Source organism: Pezoporus occidentalis, unplaced genomic scaffold, assembly GCF_034315485.1.
Source record: "Pezoporus occidentalis ecotype Australia unplaced genomic scaffold, CSIRO_AGI_Poc_V1 ctg313, whole genome shotgun sequence".
NCBI classification, from domain to species: Eukaryota; Metazoa; Chordata; class Aves; order Psittaciformes; family Psittacidae; genus Pezoporus; species Pezoporus occidentalis.
In genome coordinates, this window is record NW_026915084.1 from 459942 (window position 1) to 477000 (window position 17059).

The window sequence follows — 17059 nt, forward strand, 5'->3', positions numbered from 1 at the left end:
TGGAAAAACTCCACTCGGGTTTCCCCTGAGCTCCGCTCCCAAAGGAGCCGTGTGGGGGGCTCCGAACACCGCAATACCCCCAGGAAGCATTCCCATGGGTGCTGCCGGGCTGCGCTGTTGGGAAGGGCTCCCGAAAGCTCCTTCCCGTTCCCCATGCGCTTCCCCTCTCGCACCTCAGCCCCAGGCTTGCTCCTAGGGGAAAGGTGTCCGGACCCGTTGGAACCGGGTGAGCTTTAAGGTCCCTTCAGCACAACCCCGTCCATGATCCCATGGGTGGGTGCAGGGAAAAGGATCGGGAACCGACGGGAGCCGGGAGGAGGCTCCAGCCCCGCCGGGTTTCGGGTGACGGAGCTGGTGCGAGCGGAGCCGCAGCCCCGGACCCGGGCTCTGCCTCCAGCCCCGAGGCAGCGGCACCGGGCACCGGGCACCGAGCCTGGGCCGCGCTCGGCAAGTACCGGGCAATGCTCCGAGTGCTGCCGGGTCCACACGGGAGGCACAAACGGGGCCGCGGCCCAGGCGCCCGCCTCATTACCGGTGTTAGTTAATTACCGGTGTTAATTAACGGGTTAATTACCGGTGTTGTTAATTAACGGGTTAATTACCGGTGTTAATTACCGGTGTCGTTAAGTAACGGGTTAATTACCGGTGTTAATTACCGGTGTCGTTAATTAACGGGTTAATTACCGGTGTCGTTAACTAACGGGTTAATTACAGGTGTTAATTACCGGTGTTGTTAATTAACGGGTTAATTACCGGTGTTAATTACCGGTGTCGTTAATTAACGGGTTAATTACCGGTGTCGTTAACTAACGGGTTAATTACCGGTGTTAATTACCGGTGTTGTTAATTAACGGGTTAATTACCGGTGTTAATTACCGGTGTTGTTAATTAACGGGTTAATTACCGGTGTTAATTCCGGTGTCGTTAACTAACGGGTTAATTACCGGTGTTAATTACCGGGTTAATTACCGGTGTTAATTACCGGTGTCGTTAATTAACGGGTTAATTACCGGGTTCACCAGCGAGCTCCCGGTCCCGGTTCAGGCCCGTACCGGTGCTGCCCCCTCCGTCCGCCCGCGCTACGGCACCCGCCGTGACGTCACCCCCGCTTCCGGTGACGGGCCGCGGGCAGGCGGCGGCGGCGGCACGTGGCGGTGTTGCCGTGGCAACGCGCCGGGTGACGCCATCTCCCCGCGCCCCTCCTCGGCGGAAGCGGCGCGGCGCTGGCAGCGTCACGGGAGGGGAGGAGGCGGCGGCGGCGGCGGCGGCGGCGGTGGCGGTCGTCGCGGTCAGGACGGGGTCCGGGTGCCGCCATGGAGAGCGCGAGTCAGGGTACGGGGGGCACCGGGACCGGGCTCCGTGGGCCGGGGGGGGGACGGCCCCGGTGGGCGCGATGGGCCCGGTGTGGGAGCCGCGGGTTGGTGCCATGGAGGGGAGGAGGCCACCGGGGGTGCCGTGAGGGGAAGCGGGCCTTGTAGGCGCCTCCTCTTCGTACCGGGGCCTACGGAGGGCGCTGGCGGCTCGTCTGCCCTCCCCGGGCCGGTCGCGGTCCTTCCGCCTTCCCCCCGGGCTCGTTTCCCCCCCCCGCCTCCCTGCGCCGGTCCCTCCCCTCCGGGTTTGTCCCAGCCCGCTCTCGCGTGGGCCGTGCGGGTGTTCCGGTGCGGGGCGGAGGAGCTGTTGTGGTGCGCGGTGCTGCTGCTGGATGCTGGCGGAGGAAACCCCGCCGGAGCTTTCTCTTCCTCTTTTCTTTCTTTCCCTCCCTCCCTCCGCCTTCCCCGCCGGGCTGCTCAGGTTTGCATCGCTGCTTGCTGGCTGCTTACTCCGTGTGCCCTCTGCTCCTTGTCTGTGGCAGATATCAACCTTAACTCTCCCAACAAAGGTCTGCTGGCCGATACCATGACGGACGTCCCCGTGGATAGCGGCGCCTCGGCCAGAGCCGCTGCTCCCGAGGGGCTCAGCCTGGCTGAAGAGGAGGAGCTGAGGTCTGAGCTCGCCAAGGTAACTCCTGTTCGGGAGCGGGGGCCGTGGTGCTGCCCTGCTGGGAAGGAGCAAACCCGGGCCCCAGGACCGCGGTTCCGGGGTTAAACGCTTCAGTGCTGGCACCTCTGCGCCTCTCGGCTGATTGTTAAAGAGCACAAAGCTGGCCGAGACTTCAAAGGGGGCCGTGGCTTGTGTGTGCTGCTTCCCAGGATGGCTGAATTTAGAGCTCTGAGGAAATAAGTGGCTTTGGATGCCGTGAGCTTCACGTAGGCTTTGAGCTCTGTTTGAAGGCAGAAAACACTTGGGGCAGGTGCTATGCAAAAAATAAACTTGTTTTTCCTTAGGAAGCCAAAACAGTGGAGCCCTTGCTATGGCCTCTTTTTCTACCTTTTTCTCTTAAATATCTATTACATGCATAGGTAGCTCTTTGTGGTGCCTGGGTGCTTTTGAAGAGCTGAGTTGTAATGTAACAGCCTAAATCTCAGCCGCCTTTGGGGGCTTAAAGGGCGGTTTATAATCTCCATCTGAAGTGTAGCTGCAGTTGTTCTGTAGCACCCGAGAAGCTCCTGGTGGGGCTTTGACTTGCAAGTTTTGGCAAGGGGGAACTTGGCAGCTCTGAGGGCTCATATGCATCTGTTAAGGTAGGAATGAAACCTCTCTACCTGGCAGCAGCTCTGGAATACTGTGAAGACAGAAGGGAGATCTCTGAGGAAAAGCTCTTTGCTGCAATGACATGAGAGGCAAAGAGTCATAAACCAGAACCTTCATTAATAAGGTTTGGCAACAGGTTTTTATCTGCTGTTGAAATGACGACACCACTAGGAATGAGTTCAGTTAATCTGGGTGCCAGTGCAGGGGCTTCCATGGATGCTTTCCCAGTTGAAGGCTGCGCTGTCAGACCTCCTGCTCCACCACCATTCGTGTTCAGTCGAGTTGTGCTGTGTGTACATGACATTCCTCCCAGTTCCTCAAACTCGGCTTTGAGGGAGGTAGAAAGTTGGCTTGGGTTTGAGAGTTTTACTAAGCTGTGCTTTAAAACCAACCTCTCCTTTTCCCGAAGGTTGAAGAAGAGATCGGCACTCTCAGGCAGGTTCTGGCTGCTAAGGAGAGGCACTGTGGAGAGCTAAAGAGGAAGCTGGGTTTGACTCCCCTGGATGGGCTCAAGCAAAACCTGTCTAAAAGCTGGCACGATGTCCAAGTCTCCAATGCGTAAGTGTTGCTGTGATGCTTGTGTGTTTAAAAGTGACTCTCTCCTAATGATTTCCCAGCAGCACATTTCCAGGGCTCTCCCAGGCAACAGGAGGCTTTTGTTCTGGAGCAAAAGGCACTTAAGAGCAATAAGTCTTTAAAGTCAGTGTCTTTATGTCAGTGTAAACAGAACTCTCCTATCTGTGATTGGGTTAAACTGCTGCTGGATGCCCTTTCCCATGATGTTAGAGATCCAGCGCACCACTGGACAGTCCTGTTTGCCCATTTTCTGCCCGTTGTTTGAGGTGTCTTCAGCTGCTCCCCTGTTCTGAACCCAGGCTCAAAGAGAAGCACAAGGAGTTTCAAAGCTCCAGTGCTCCGCTCTTTCCTGAGTCATACAGCTTGAATTCAAAAGCCTGCACTTCCTAGGGAAAAAAACCCTGTAATATCAGCGTGTTACACAGTCATCTCTGCCTAAAGAAGATGTGAAATGAGACTGACCCCAAGCAGGCAGTAAGGGCACAATTACTGCAGTGCTTGACAGTGCTGAAAGAACCCTGCTGTGACCCTGCTGTTGTGCCTGAGTGTCAGGGACTCACAGTGCCCATGGAGATGCTGTTCAGTCTGAAAGGCCTTGTGTAACTTAACTGGAATGGGAGTTACTGACAGTGTGGAACTTGTAGCTACTGACAGTGCTGCTGCCCAGCAGATCACTGAGCTGTTCCTCTCGCTGTTTATTCTCTCCCTTTCCCTCATTTTCCCTCTTACATCCCTACGTTTCTGTTGGTCCTTTGTAACTGAGATCTGTGTCGTTGTCTTAAAGAAATCAATATTCAAGTCATATTCATTAACACTTTCTGTTTCTAGTTATGTGAAAACATCTGAGAAACTTGGAGAGTGGAATGACAAAGTGACACAGTCTGACTTGTGAGTGCCTCGGGCTCCTCAGCAACTCCCCCCTCGCTGCTGCCACTTGTCACAGGCCTCAGGGGTTCAGTGGGAGCTGGGGGCTTGTGAGGCAGGGCTGTTCCTAGCAGCGTGCCTGGCTTCTGGCTGTAAGCATCCCTCCCTTGCAGAGGAGATGAGTCAATGTTACTGCTGTCATCCCTCTCATGGGCTTGCTATTGCAGAAGAAAAATTCCAATCAGTTACCAGACCACATCATATAAAAACAAAAGGAGGGGATAGAAATCAACCCCAGTTTCCCTTTAGCTGGTTACTGACTGCTGCTATGTGTCTTACTAGTGAACCTCATCTTTAGTGTGAAATGATTTCTCATCATTCTGGTAGGAATCAGTGTGGTTATTGCCTTTCTGTACAGTCACCTGGGGGAGATGGTGCCTGAAGGCATTTACCTGTAGCTGGAATTAGGGCCTGTGCAAATGCAAATCCATCTGTTCACTTTGGAAAGCCACCACACAATGGCTCTTCTGCACTGATGCAGGTGGACCTCTGCTGATGTCAACACCAGAAAGCCATGAGTTTTAGTCTGTGTATGTACAAGCAGGTGAAGAACATCTGACTACTTCTGTTTAAATATGTCAGACCTCTGTACATGTTAGACATGAATCATTCTGATTCCTTCTGCAAGGGAGCCCTTGGATGCTTTCTGCATTCTTTCCCTTCTATGTCTTGTGCCGAAGGAGATGAAGGAACACATGGATCAGGAGCATCCCATCATTAGGCAAGATGGCAGTGATCTAACTGGGGGGAGTTACACTTGTGGGTGATGTGAGCTGCCTGTGATAAGTCACTCTGAGCTCTTCTGAGTGTTGCCTGAGCTGGTAGCAGGCACTTTCTGTAGTACTCGAGTTAATTCTGTACCTCCAGTGATAATTCTGGCACCATACTGGTTTGGATGTGGGGAAACATGATGTCTAAAGATTATGAAACGAAGTTTAGCTGTTTGTCCGGGTCACTCTGTATCAGTAAACTGCAGCTTTGGGTGCAGCAGACAGATTTCTTTGGCCTTGTGCTCCGTTTGCTGCTCTGTGCTTGTAATACATAACTGCCCCCAGCATGCAGGGAGGGAGCAGGGGACTGGAGCACCTCCCGTATGGAGCCAGGCTGAGGAAGTTAGGGCTGTTCAGCCTGGAGAAGAGAAGCTGCATGGAGACCTCAGAGCAGCTTCCAGTATCTGAAGGGGGCTATAGGGATGCTGGGGAGGGACTCTTCATTAGGGACTGTAGTGACAGGACAAGGGGTAACGGGTTCAAACTGAAACAGGGGAAGTTTAGATTGGATCTAAGGAGGAAATTCTTTCCTGTGAGGGTGCTGAGGCACTGGAATGGGTTGCCCAGGGAGGTTGTGAATGCTCCATCCCTGGCAGTGTTCAAGGCCAGGTTGGACGAAGCCTTGGATGAGGTGGTTTAGTGTGAGGTGTCCCTGCCCATGGCAGGGGGGTTGGAACTGGATGATCTTAAGGTCCTTTCCAACCTGAACTGTTCTGTGATTCTATGATGCGGAGTCTTTCAATTCCTGACACCTCTGAGCTGCAGGCTTCATTTCTCTGCTGTGTTTGGATGTGCTTAAATAAGAAAGAAACTGGGGCTTCGGTGTCTCCCTGCCTCAGACAGCAGCTCTTTTCCTTCTGGCTGTAGCACAGAAGGGGGGAAGCTATCGCTGGAGAAGTAAAGCTTGTGATAATGTGAGTGTAAAGAGACAGTCATGATGTGGCAAGTGTCAGAAGCAGCATCTGTAGTGACCTTGGCTCTGTGTCTAACCCCCCTTGTGTTTGTAGATATCTTTCAGCCAGCAGCACACTGGAGGACTGGAATGAAAAATTAACTCAATCAGAAGCGTGAGTGTCTTAACCTTGAGTGTTAACAACTGCTTTCATGACAGTCTGCTGCCCCTAACAGCTCTGTGCCCCTGCTCCCAGGCCTCTGCTTTGACTAGACCTGTGTAAACATCCATCTCTTCTAGCTTTTGCTTTTTTTAACCCAATAAATGCCTCTTCAGGGAGAGGGAGCTTTTCCTCAGGTCAGTGCTTGAATGATGTCATTGTGGTCCATGTAGGTAGGGAAACCACTGGGTAGCTGAGACCTGTGTGTCACATCTCCTATCCTCAGCTGATGAGCTATGGAATAGCCAGACTGACCTCTTGTTGTTACCCTCTGTGTGCTTTGCAGGGAGCAGGAGCTTTTCCTTTAGCTGTGCTACCTGATGAGAGCAAATAAGAGCTGTGGTGTCCAAAGCAGCTGTTCTGTCATGTTGGGGCCCCAGATGGACTTGAACAGCTTAAACCTCACAGCAGTTCCACTCCATTTGTTGGCTGTGAAGGTTTCTTGGCTGAGGAGGTCTCTTAGCTGTGCTTTTAGTAAATGCCTGGGATTAAATCCTCATCTGGACTAAATTATGGAACTTGGCCTTTGTCCTTCTCACTGCATCTTTCCACAGTACGTGGCACAGCCCTCTGCAGTGGGAGCAGGTAGAGACTGTTGTTTGCTGAACTGATTTAAACCATGGGAGGTAGGTCTGAGGCAAGTCTGGAGTGTATGAAATTCAGCCCTTTGAGCTGGTCTGTCCTCGCCACTGTGTGTGAATAGGAGCTTTTCTTCCTAAGACACCTGAAAGATGAGCAGAGATAAAAAGTAGGGGTATCAGAATAAAGCTTTCAGGTATGCAGGTCTACTTCCAGAGTTCCCTGTGTGCTTCCTAGATGAAGAAGGTGTAAATTGTCACTGTTTCACTTGCTAACTAGAATGACCTTGGGTTTTGTGCTTGCTGACAGTGAGTCTGGCTCCAGCAGTGTTTAGTCAGAGTTCCTGCCTGGGTGTGCCTGTTAGAGTGGAAACCTCCTGGTTCTGTTTCCTTGTAGTTAATAGGTGCCAGAATGTGGAGGAAACGTGCTTTTGTAGAGCACTTTGAGGCCTCAATAGCTGTGGCACACCAGTTTTCCTGCTTGCTTTGGCACTAGACAGAGTGACAATTCATGCTAGCAAGGTAGGTGCTGGTTAAAATGGAGAGGGGAGGGGGATTGAAGGAAGGTTCCAGAAAACAGAGTTTCTCCTTCCTTTAGCTAAAGCTCAGTAAATGTGCAGAGTTCAAGAAGTCCAGGGATGAGGTTTTACTCTTATGGCTTAGAGGGTTTTTTATGCAAATGCCTCCTCTTTCCTGTTTTGGGGCTTCTCTGCATTAGAAGTGACTGACCTGGGACTGGGTCTGACTGATGACCTGTCACTGCTTTGGTGCACTGCTGCATTTCCTGGTCCATTGCCATTCCTGGCCACAGGCTTGTCCTCTGACACAAATCAGCCCAGGCTGCCCCCCAGCTCCAGTTTCATCATAGCCAGGACACAAGAGGACTGAAGGGGTTTGTGTACCTGGCCAGAGAACACAAATGATGTTGGCTGGAGAAGGGCAAGTGAGAGGAAACTGGTACTAATGCATAAAGGAGGGTGCAGGTCTGCCTTCTTCCCATCAGGGTTTATGAAATGTGTCAGTACCACAGGATGAGCGTCAACAGGGAGAGATCAGCTCTGTGGCTTCTGCTGAGCCACTTGCCTGTTAGTAAAGCAAGGTGTTAGGCATTTATTACTCCCAGATCTGGATTATTGTGCTTTGTTCTGATGCTGGGGGAAGGAAGGGAGCGAGTGTGAATTTAAAGCCATGGCAAACCCATCCCTGTCACTTGCAGGAGAGTTGTTGTGACTTGTAGGTCAGGGCTGGGTGCAGTTAAGTTGCATTAAAGCCTTGTATAATCAGCTCCCTGTTGTCGCAGGCACGGTCCCACATGTGTGTCTGGTGGCAGTTCTGGGTTACAGAGCTTCTCAGCTGCATTCCCCTGGCTCTGCCTCCTGCGTTGCAGGGAGGCAGGTGTGGTGGGGAGCTGTGGATGCAGCACTAGGCTGCTGGGCCCATCCGCCTGCTGCTCTCTTGTGTTCTTTCAAGTGTGTATTTCAGCTGGATCATTTCCTTGATCTACATTTCCGTGTCAGCACAAGCAGCAGTGCTGGCATCATAAAGGAGCAGCACTTGAGTGTGAGATCTTCACTTAAGAACACTGCTGTCAAAGGTGGAAAATACAGTTGGGAAATCTTTGCTCTTTATCTGCTGAAGCCAGGCATAATACCTGGAAGTGTGCAGTGTATGCATGGCCTGCTGGTGTCCTCTGAGTCTGTAAGCCCTGCCCTCATTGCTGCTCTGGTGCTCGGTGCTCATCTCAGAGTGGAGCGCCAAGCAGGGGTAGCATCAATGCTCCAGTAAGCATGAGGTCTTCAGTGTTTGTTGTGCAGCTGTAGATCAAATCCCATGACAGGGCTCAGCTGGGGAGGAGCCTGAGTGCTAAGGGCAGGGGTTGAGACTGAGATCCTCCTCTTCCAAAGCAGCTTTAGTCCTGGGGTTCAAACGCAGTGCAATAGGAAGACCTGTGTAAGAGCAAGCAGCGTTGATGCTGACCAGTTCACCTCTAAGTTAACCAGAGGTAACTACTTGCACAAGATTGTGCTGTGGAGAAGCACTATTGAGGCCTTGCTGTTGGGGCACACTCGGGTAATTCTGGAGGCCCTGATTCAAGAATTGCTCTGAAAACTGTGTAGGTTTCAGGAGCAGGAAGAAGGAAGGTGAAGCTGATGCAGTTTTGCCCTGTTCTGTATAAGTCTTATGTACATTCTTGATTCAGAAACGCTTGGCTGTGGTCTTAAACATCAGACCCCCACAAACCAACATGTTGTGACTGGTATTGTTTGAACCCAGTTCAGCTGCTCTTGCCTGTGCTTCTGTCTGGAGAGAATAAGGTGCAGTTAAATGAGCTCTTATCACGGTGCTTTTAGCCTTGGGAGCTCAGGCATGGGAGAGAACATCGGGGTGTTTATGGTACCCTTCTCCTAAACATCCCAGCCAGGCAAAGAAAATAATCTCAAGATGAAAGATTTGGAATGAGAAAACTTGGCTTCAGTTGTTGGAACTCCTGAAAAACAAGACTTGGGTTAGAAAATAACTTGAGGAATGCCATTAATGTAGCTGTCGGTCACTAACTGGGGAATAGCTTAGAGAGATGAGTTCCTGAAAGTGGCTCCAAGACTCTTAGCTCCTGAGATCAGTCCCACCTGAAGGACACAAAGGTTCTCAAGTGTCTTCTCCAGCTCTGCTACAAACTCAGGTGTAACCAGCTGACAAATACAGGCTGTCAGATCTCTTATGTACTGTGGTTAATGGTAACTGATGGGAAGCTTCTCTACCCATTTATTTCTAACCTGCACTTGTAGAGAGAATGCTGATTCCTGCATTTCTTTACAGCAATCCTGCCTCTTTCCTCTGTAAGCTAATGCTACAAGTGTACCACCTTCAAGCCTGCAAGGGTGTTATGGAATAGCTTCCTAGACTTATTTTCTCAAGGTGACCAAAAGGCAGTAGTAGAGCAACTGGGATATGATGCCATGGTATTAGGATTTCCACGTGGAAGATTGGGTTTGGGGTTTTCTTTGCGAATGCTCATCAGATTTAAGAACATCAGGTCAAAATGGTGAAGTGAGTATATCTTAGATTGGATCTAAGGAGGAAATTCCTTCCTGTGAGGGTGGTGAGGCACTGGAATGGGTTGCTCAGGGAGGTTGTGAATGCTCCATCCCTGGCAGTGTTCAAGGCCAGGTTGGACGAGGCCTTGGGTGAGATGGTTTAGTGTGAGGTGTCCCTGCCCATGGCAGGGGGGTTGGAACTGGATGATCTTAAGGTCCTTTCCAACCCGAACTATTCTATGACTCTATATAGAGAGGTTAATCCTGCACTCTTTAAGACATCCCCAAGACTGGAAGAGGCTCTCTCAGCGCAGTCAGGGCTGCTCACTAACCCAGCTTCTCCCCTTTCATATGGGCTCCTTTTTCAAAACGGGGGGATGCTTCTTGCTCCCAAATCCTCCTCGCTGGTTCAATATATGATTTACTTTTGCTTCTATTTAGTTACAAGAAGACCCAGGAAACCCTGTCCCAGGCAGGCCAGAAGACTTCAGCAGCCCTGTCCAACGTCGGCTCTGTTATCAGCAGGAAGCTTGGCGACATGAGGTAGGATTTCTGTGCTGGCCTCTGGTGCTTTGATCTTGGTTTCAAACAGTAACGAGACTTTAGACAATAACAGGGCTTTTCACCATGTTTTCTGCTTAGTTGGCAGCACGTTGCTGCTGAGGGACTACCTTCTGCTGTGTGGCCCTGTATCACATAGTTCAGAACACATTAAGTGCTAATTAAAGACTCGTTGATGGGATAAAACCTGTTCTAAGCATTTGAGTTTGATTTTGCTTAGAACAGACAGTGTTTTTAGCAGCCTTCCCCCTTTGACTGTCAAATGGTTTCACTGCAGCTTTTACATCATATGGAAGAAACAAGTATTAGAGCTGACCTTTAACACTGGTCCTGGATTATGGAGTGTTACTTCTTAGGATTAGAAAAGGTTCATCTCTCCTGTGCTTTGTTGTGCTTTAAAATGAGGCAAAGTCTTCCTTTGATGCAGTTTCAAGCCCCCTGTGTTTCTGCAGAGAAGGGCAGTGTGCCTTCCAGGCACAGTTCTGTCATGTGTATTGGAAGATATAAACTGATGTAGAAAATCTCGACAACATGAAGAGCTTAATCCAGGGCTGCATCAAAAGGAGAGTGACCAGCAGGGCGAAGGAGGTGATCCTGCCCCTCTACCATGCTCTTGTGAGACTTCACCTGGAGCATTGTGTGCAGTTCTGGTGTCCTCAACATAGAAAGGACATGGAACTGTTGGAACAAGTCTGAGGAGGCCACGAGGATGATCAGGGACTGGAGCACCTCCTGTATGGAGACAGGCTGAGAAAGTTGGGGCTGTTCAGCCTGGAGAAGAGAGGCTGCGTGGAGACCTCAGAGCAGCTTCCAGTATCTGAAGGGGGCTATAGGGATGCTGGGGAGGGACTCTTCATTAGGGACTGCAGTGACAGGACAAGGGGTAACGGGTTCAAACTGAAACAGGGGAAGTTTAGATTGGATCTAAGGAGGAAATTCTTTCCTGTGAGGGTGCTGAGGCACTGGAATGGGTTGCCCAGGGAGGTTGTAAATGCTCCATCCCTGGCAGTGTTCAAGGCCAGGTTGGACAGAGCCTTGGGTGCCATGGTTTAGTGTGAGGTGTCCCTGCCCATGGCAGGGGGTTGGAACTGGATGATCTTAAGGTCCTTTCCAACCTGAACTGTTCTATGATTCTGACTTCTTTGTTGTGGTTGGTGGTCTCTGGATTCCCTAAGCACATCACCGCTGAGGTAACTGCAAGTTTAAACCTCTTTAGTTGGAGCACAGAGGCTGGTTGCTGGGGCTGCTGGCTGAGGTTCTTACTCTTGAGTTTCTCAGCGGGACAACGTTGAAGGTTAAATGAGTGATTTACCTGCTCTTCAGGCATTGAAGTGCTTGATGGCAACATCCAGAACACCTTTCTTGGGATTAAGAGCTAATTCCGAGTACACAACATGTCTAGGTTACAAAGGGATATTCCTTAGAGCTCGTATTTAATGTGGTGTACCAGCCCTTGCACTGAATGGGTAGCTGTTGTTCTTTGTAGGGAATTTCCCATTCCACTGTGGCTGGGAGTATCCAAGTGGTAAGAACTTCCTGGCCTCTGATCACACAGTGCTGATTTATTGTAGCTCTGTCCTCAGTGAGTTATTTACTGTGTTCCTGCAGGGTGTTCTTGGTGTTTTCAGTAGCTCACTTCTCTGAATCTGGCAGAGGCCAAGCTGGCTTCCTGCCCTTCCCACCATGCAAGGCTGAACTTTTCCTTCCTGGAAACTACCTCGTCTCCTGGAAGGGGGGGATTTACATGTAATCACAGTAGATTACAGATACTGGAGCAAGATGAGGTGCTAACCCATTTTGCTATACCAATAAGTGAAGTCATTTTGTGCCTCATCTCTGTGGTCTGGTCAGGCTGCTGTGGGATGAGGACTGTGCTTTTTGGACCAGATGGGGAACTCCTGACCCAGCGTTGCCATCAGAAGAAGCCATTTCCAACAGGCTTGGTCCTGCCTCTTGTCTTCTGACTGGGACAACCCAGGTCACCACACAGCTCTGGGAATGTTTGTGCCATCCCAGGGGCAGGCAGTGGAGGGAGGGGATGCACAGCTGAGTGAGGAGAGTGAGGAGGGCTCCTGGTGGCCTGACATGGTCACGGTGACAACTGCCTGTGTCATCAGCAGCCCTACAGCCAAGGCAGGCCTTGGGAGCAGTGGTGTCGCTCAGCATTTAATCACCACTTTAAACATCTGCATTCCTTTTTATAGCTGATACCTTAGGTGATGTGTTGGGAAATAAAGGCAGCTTCTGCCTTATCACCTGGGGATCCCTGCCAAACTTATCTCAGCTTTGTATATGTGTGGGAACACAGTAATGAGGCTTTGTTCCTTTCAGTTTCTCTGTGTGCCTATGAACAGACTTCTGTCCCCTGTGCTGCACTCATGCCTTGATACTCCTGGTTCTGAGTGAGGTTTAACTCTGAGCACAAGTTGCTGCAGGCATTAGCCCATTTTCTACCCTTACCAGGTGAAACTCTGGTGTTCTGAGGTGTGCTCGGAGCTGATGAGGAGTGAAGTCTGTTGTGTGGTGATCACTTCTCTGACCGAGCGGAGATGGTCTCTGTGTGCAGAGAATCTCTGTTCCAGTCCTCACAGCCTACACTGCAGCCTCTGTTACTGTACTTTGTTTTCTTCTTGCACTACAAATTCACTTGTAAAGCAGCTTTATTTTCCATCACTGGAAGTGTGGAGATAACAGAAGGGATTTCCTTGTTTAGTCAGCCTTCACCGGTTGATAAATGCAAGGAAGGCGTAGTCATAATTCCATTAATCCTTGGAGCAAAATGCTGTTACATACAAGTAATGCGTCCCTGGGTTAAACCTGCAGGGTTGCTGTGTTCTGGTCAAAATGATTTTAAGTGCTGTAGGTGTGGATTGCAAGGAGACACTGTGAAGTTAATGTGTAACTGCACTAGTGCTGTTGCTCTATTAGATTGTCTGGTGGGGAGAAAAAGGAGCTTCATTAGTGGGTGGGATATTATCAAATCTTGGCCAATTCAGCTTTTTCTGCTATCTCCACTTACAGCTAAGAAGTAAATTGGCTTCTGGACATTCTGTCCCTGCACTTTACTGAGCCCAGTAAACTGCACAATGGGAAGTGTTTTGTTTTTGTGGAGAGCAGCTTGTTTGTGGGTTTGCTTCCACTGATACACTTTGTGTTGCCTGAAGGCTGCTGCTGTGTGTTATACTACAAGCAAATTCATTAGGAAACGGTCGCCTCAGCCCCAAATCCCTGAATGTGTGTCCACTTTAAATCCTTATGGAAGAAGAAGGGTTACTGCCAAGATACTGAACAAACCAAGCGGTGCTTGTGGTATTGCATACAGAGCAGCGTGGTGCATGGATAAGTGTTATCTGTGTTCTCCTTTAAGCAAAGGAAGTGGAAAGTTAACTTATTTCACATCCAAAGACAGCATTTCAGGGAGTCTGCCTTGCCAAAGAGCAGACTTGGGTGCCTGGGGAGATGGGACCACAGAGCCGAACATCTTTGCTCTGCCTATCAGGAAAAAGCTCTTGTGCTCCTTGCCAAGTACTTCAGATCCAGCTTGCTATGACTGCTTTCTGCTGCAGAGACAAATTACATTTAAGTGGAATCAAACACTGCTCCTGGTAGGAAAAGCTGCTTTAGAGCATCCTGCTGATTGTATTAGGAGCAGTGGGAAACCTTGGTGTGTTATTTCGGACTACAGAGCTGCTACTGCACTGCAAAATCACACATGGAGATCTGGTAACCTGGTGGGGAATAGTTTGCCTTGACACCCAAGAGTGGGCAACCAGGTTATGGAGTCAATATGACACTTTTTACCCAGATACCCCTTATCTTCATTACACTGCAACGTGTTTGTTCTCTGAGCTGTCACTTTGACATCTCCAGGCTTGGCAAGGTAACATGCAGGTATCCGATGCAGGTATCCAATGCCTGTTCCAGTTACACAAGTTCTTGACCAGAAGGTCCCTAGCAATGCTGTCTTTGTGTGAGAGCCCATGGGGGAAACAGGGGCAGGAGATGTGTTTATTCCTTGGTAAACCCTTCCATTTAGGCAAACGTGCTCTGAAAAGCATAAAACCAATGAGAGCAATGCCATGGGGTAGGGGCAGTGTTGGCGTTTGTACCCTCAGCCCTTCCCCTCGCCAGCACCGCAGCTCTTGAGCTGCTGTAGGTGCTGGTGGTGTTCTCTGGGAAACAACTTGGCTTGGTTTGAGTGACTGAAAAGCTGTTGGTGTTTTGCCTGTTCCTGTGATGTATTTGGAGAGGCTTCCTCCTGGGCAGCTGACCCTGCTGTCCTGTGGTCCTGTGGCCGTGCCCTTGCAATGGGGTGTTTCTCTCTGCGCAAGTGTCTTGACTGTTGCTTCCTTTTCCCTCTGCTGCCGGTGGCTTCTCGCAGGGCTCACCCCTTCTCCAATTCCTTTAGGTAAGATTCTCTTCCAGGCTCGGGAAAGAGCATTTGGTTCTGTGCCAGGCCCTCGCAGGCGTTAAAGGGGACGCTGATGGTTTAAGCCTTGCCTGTGCTTGTGGCACAGATTGAGAAACCTACCACAAACCAGTGCTCTGTAATTGACTTTTGTATCACTGGTGCAGTTGGCAGTTAAATACTCGTGCTTGCTGCCCTGTGTCTGGAAAACTAAGCTCTGGGTTGGAAAGAAGGGAAGAAAGGGCTGGATTTTACCACCTGGGTTGTCCACAGCAGCCTGTGTGTGGACACAAGGTGCTTCAGAGCCTGCTTTTGGGCTGTGTCAGTCTAAATCTGTCATTTAACTTTTCCCTCCTTCCTCTAATGCTTCCGAGTAGCAGTTACTCCATTCGCCACTCCATCAGTATGCCAGCCATGAGGTAACGTAGCAGCTCCTGTGTTTCCAGAGTGGGATTGGTGGGAGAGTGCAGCTGAGTCTGTCGTTATTGGGGTTTCGGTCTGGTTTTACAGCTGGTTTCCTTTTAAAGCAAACCCCACTTGGTTATGGGGTAACCCCATCCTGCAGGTTGAGTAACTCCGGGTGGGTTTTTACCCAATCTCTTCTCTATGGCTGTTGGCACCTTGCACTAAGTGCAGTGGTGTCACTGGACCAAAGTCTAGTTGGAATTCCCAGCTTCCAGAGGTCCCTGAAGGGCAGGGATTAGTCCTCCCCTCACAACACGTGCCATGGTCTTTGCTGATACCAAGATGAATCCAAACTGAACCTCAGTCTCCAGCCTGGAAGCTCAGCGCCCCTCTCAGTGTGCCCTTGGGGTGCTTTAGGAGGTGGTCTCCTTGCAGGACAAACACGAGCCAGGGCTGGATGAGGCCCACAGAACCCCTCTCTCTGTTCATCCTCATTGCAGAGGGATGGGGGTTATTTTATGGGTGCAAATACAAAGTGGTTCTTTGGAACAGAAATAACTGAGATGGGGCTCCTGCAGCCTGGCCTGCGGAGAGCAGCTCTGGATGAGTAATTGCCTGATCCCAATGCTCCCTACTGAGCACTGCCCTGGAACTGGTCACAAACAAAGCAATCTGTTGGGTTGTCAAACCACTGACCTGGTTTTCTGTGCTTGAGATATGAAATCTTCTGATTAATTTATTACGTTGAGTATTATGGGCTTTTCCTGATGCAAACAGTCTCTCCTGTAGTAATAAAAGTGCCCATAGGTACAGGTGCATGGCCCTTCCCCTTCCTGCCCATGGGATGGAATATGGGAAACTGCAGTCTGTGTTTTAACCCCTTTCCAGCTTTTCCTTTCCATTATTTAAGACAGTTTGCTTTTAGTTGGAAACCTGTAAAACCAAGAGCTGGTTCTCAACATACCATGCATCCGTTCTCTACTTGTTTCCTTCGATGTTTTAACTTGAGCAGTGGCATAAACGTTCTCCTTTGGAGTCTGTATGTGGTGTTCTTGTGTGGTGTGCCTGAGGTTTGTGCCCAAGGCTGAGTGGAGCTGGGGGGATGCTCTGGATGGAGCTGGGGGTGCTCTGTGTGCTCTTGTCCCCGCATGGCAATGGCCAGAGCCATTCACACAGTGTGATTTGATGAAGAAGTGACTTGTTCTGATTTATTCTTTTTTTCCCCATCTCCTCTCTTCAAGGAATTCTGCAACCTTCAAGTCATTTGAAGACAGAGTTGGGACCATAAAGGTAACCATCTGCTTTGTCTTGCAAACCCGGAGTGTGAAGCCTTGTGCAGAAACTTTAATTTCTGCAATGTTTTCCTTCTATTCAGGCAAATGGCCTCTCAGATATGTGAAGTCTTTGCTCAAGAAGGTGACCTTGGCCAGGGGGGAAGTGACTTGATGTTCTCAGTGCTCCTTTCTCCTTGTGCTGACTCTCTCCTCTCCTTTCAGTCCAGAATGGTGGGCAGCAGGGAAAACAGCACCGATGGCCTCCACTCCCCCTCGGGAGCTGGGGACCAACCTCCACAAGACAACGCTCCCTTCTAGACCCGTGATGTGGCTTTGCACGGCCGTGCACGACTCCGAGCCACCTCCTCCTTCCCAACCCTTCCCAACAGCCACAACCCACGCGCCTCCGCCAAGGGGCCGAGCGCCGGTTCGGAGAGCTCCATCATCATCCATTCATGGACACTGCTGCTGGATCCGGGTCAAATAATGAGAACGCCAAGTTTTGTACACAGATAATATTTTACACTAAGGTTTGTAGGTGAAATGCATCCCCCCTCTGTCCTTTTGGGAGAGCGGGGACGGCGCAGTTTCCGTAGAGCAGCTCAGAAATGCCGCTTGGCTTAGTTCAAACCAGTTTTTCCCCATGTCTGATGTCACTTGCAGCGTGAGGAGGGCAGTTATTGGAGAAGCCAAGCGCATGGGGAGCTTAGCTTCAGCTTCTGGTTGTGTCCTGTGTGCGGGGCACGTCACACAGCTCCTCAGAGCTCCCAGGCTTCTCCCGTTAC

At 50.4% G+C, this 17059-nt stretch overlaps 1 protein-coding gene across 15 annotated transcripts; it reads left to right on the forward strand.

Annotated features, from left to right (window-relative positions):
• Positions 1 to 1303: 1303 nt before the first annotated feature.
• On the forward strand, positions 1304 to 16712 carry TPD52L2 (TPD52 like 2). Of its 15 annotated transcripts, none has more exons than XM_062628335.1 (11): positions 1304 to 1332; positions 1853 to 1998; positions 3041 to 3189; positions 4036 to 4095; positions 5909 to 5968; positions 10068 to 10169; positions 11674 to 11712; positions 14569 to 14595; positions 14973 to 15014; positions 16242 to 16290; positions 16497 to 16712. In XM_062628335.1, the coding sequence occupies exons 1-11, from the start codon at positions 1314 to 1316 to the stop codon at positions 16590 to 16592; spliced, it is 789 nt and encodes a 262-aa protein (XP_062484319.1). In that variant the 5' UTR covers positions 1304 to 1313; the 3' UTR covers positions 16593 to 16712. The 15 variants fall into 15 exon arrangements, with proteins under 15 accessions (XP_062484319.1, XP_062484321.1, XP_062484327.1 ...); XM_062628337.1 differs by having other exon boundaries at positions 1880 to 1998; XM_062628345.1 differs by lacking the exon at positions 11674 to 11712 and adding an exon at positions 16376 to 16416 and having other exon boundaries at positions 1314 to 1332; positions 16497 to 16634.
• Positions 16713 to 17059: the final 347 nt, after the last annotated feature.

Bases quoted from the DNA above. Each gene is read 5' to 3' on its own strand.
- TPD52L2 (XM_062628335.1), top strand. The intron at 4,096-5,908 runs GTGAGTGCCTCG...TTGTGTTTGTAG, and splicing joins AAAGTGACACAGTCTGACTT to ATATCTTTCAGCCAGCAGCA. The intron at 14,596-14,972 runs GTAAGATTCTCT...GCTTCCGAGTAG, and splicing joins CCCTTCTCCAATTCCTTTAG to CAGTTACTCCATTCGCCACT.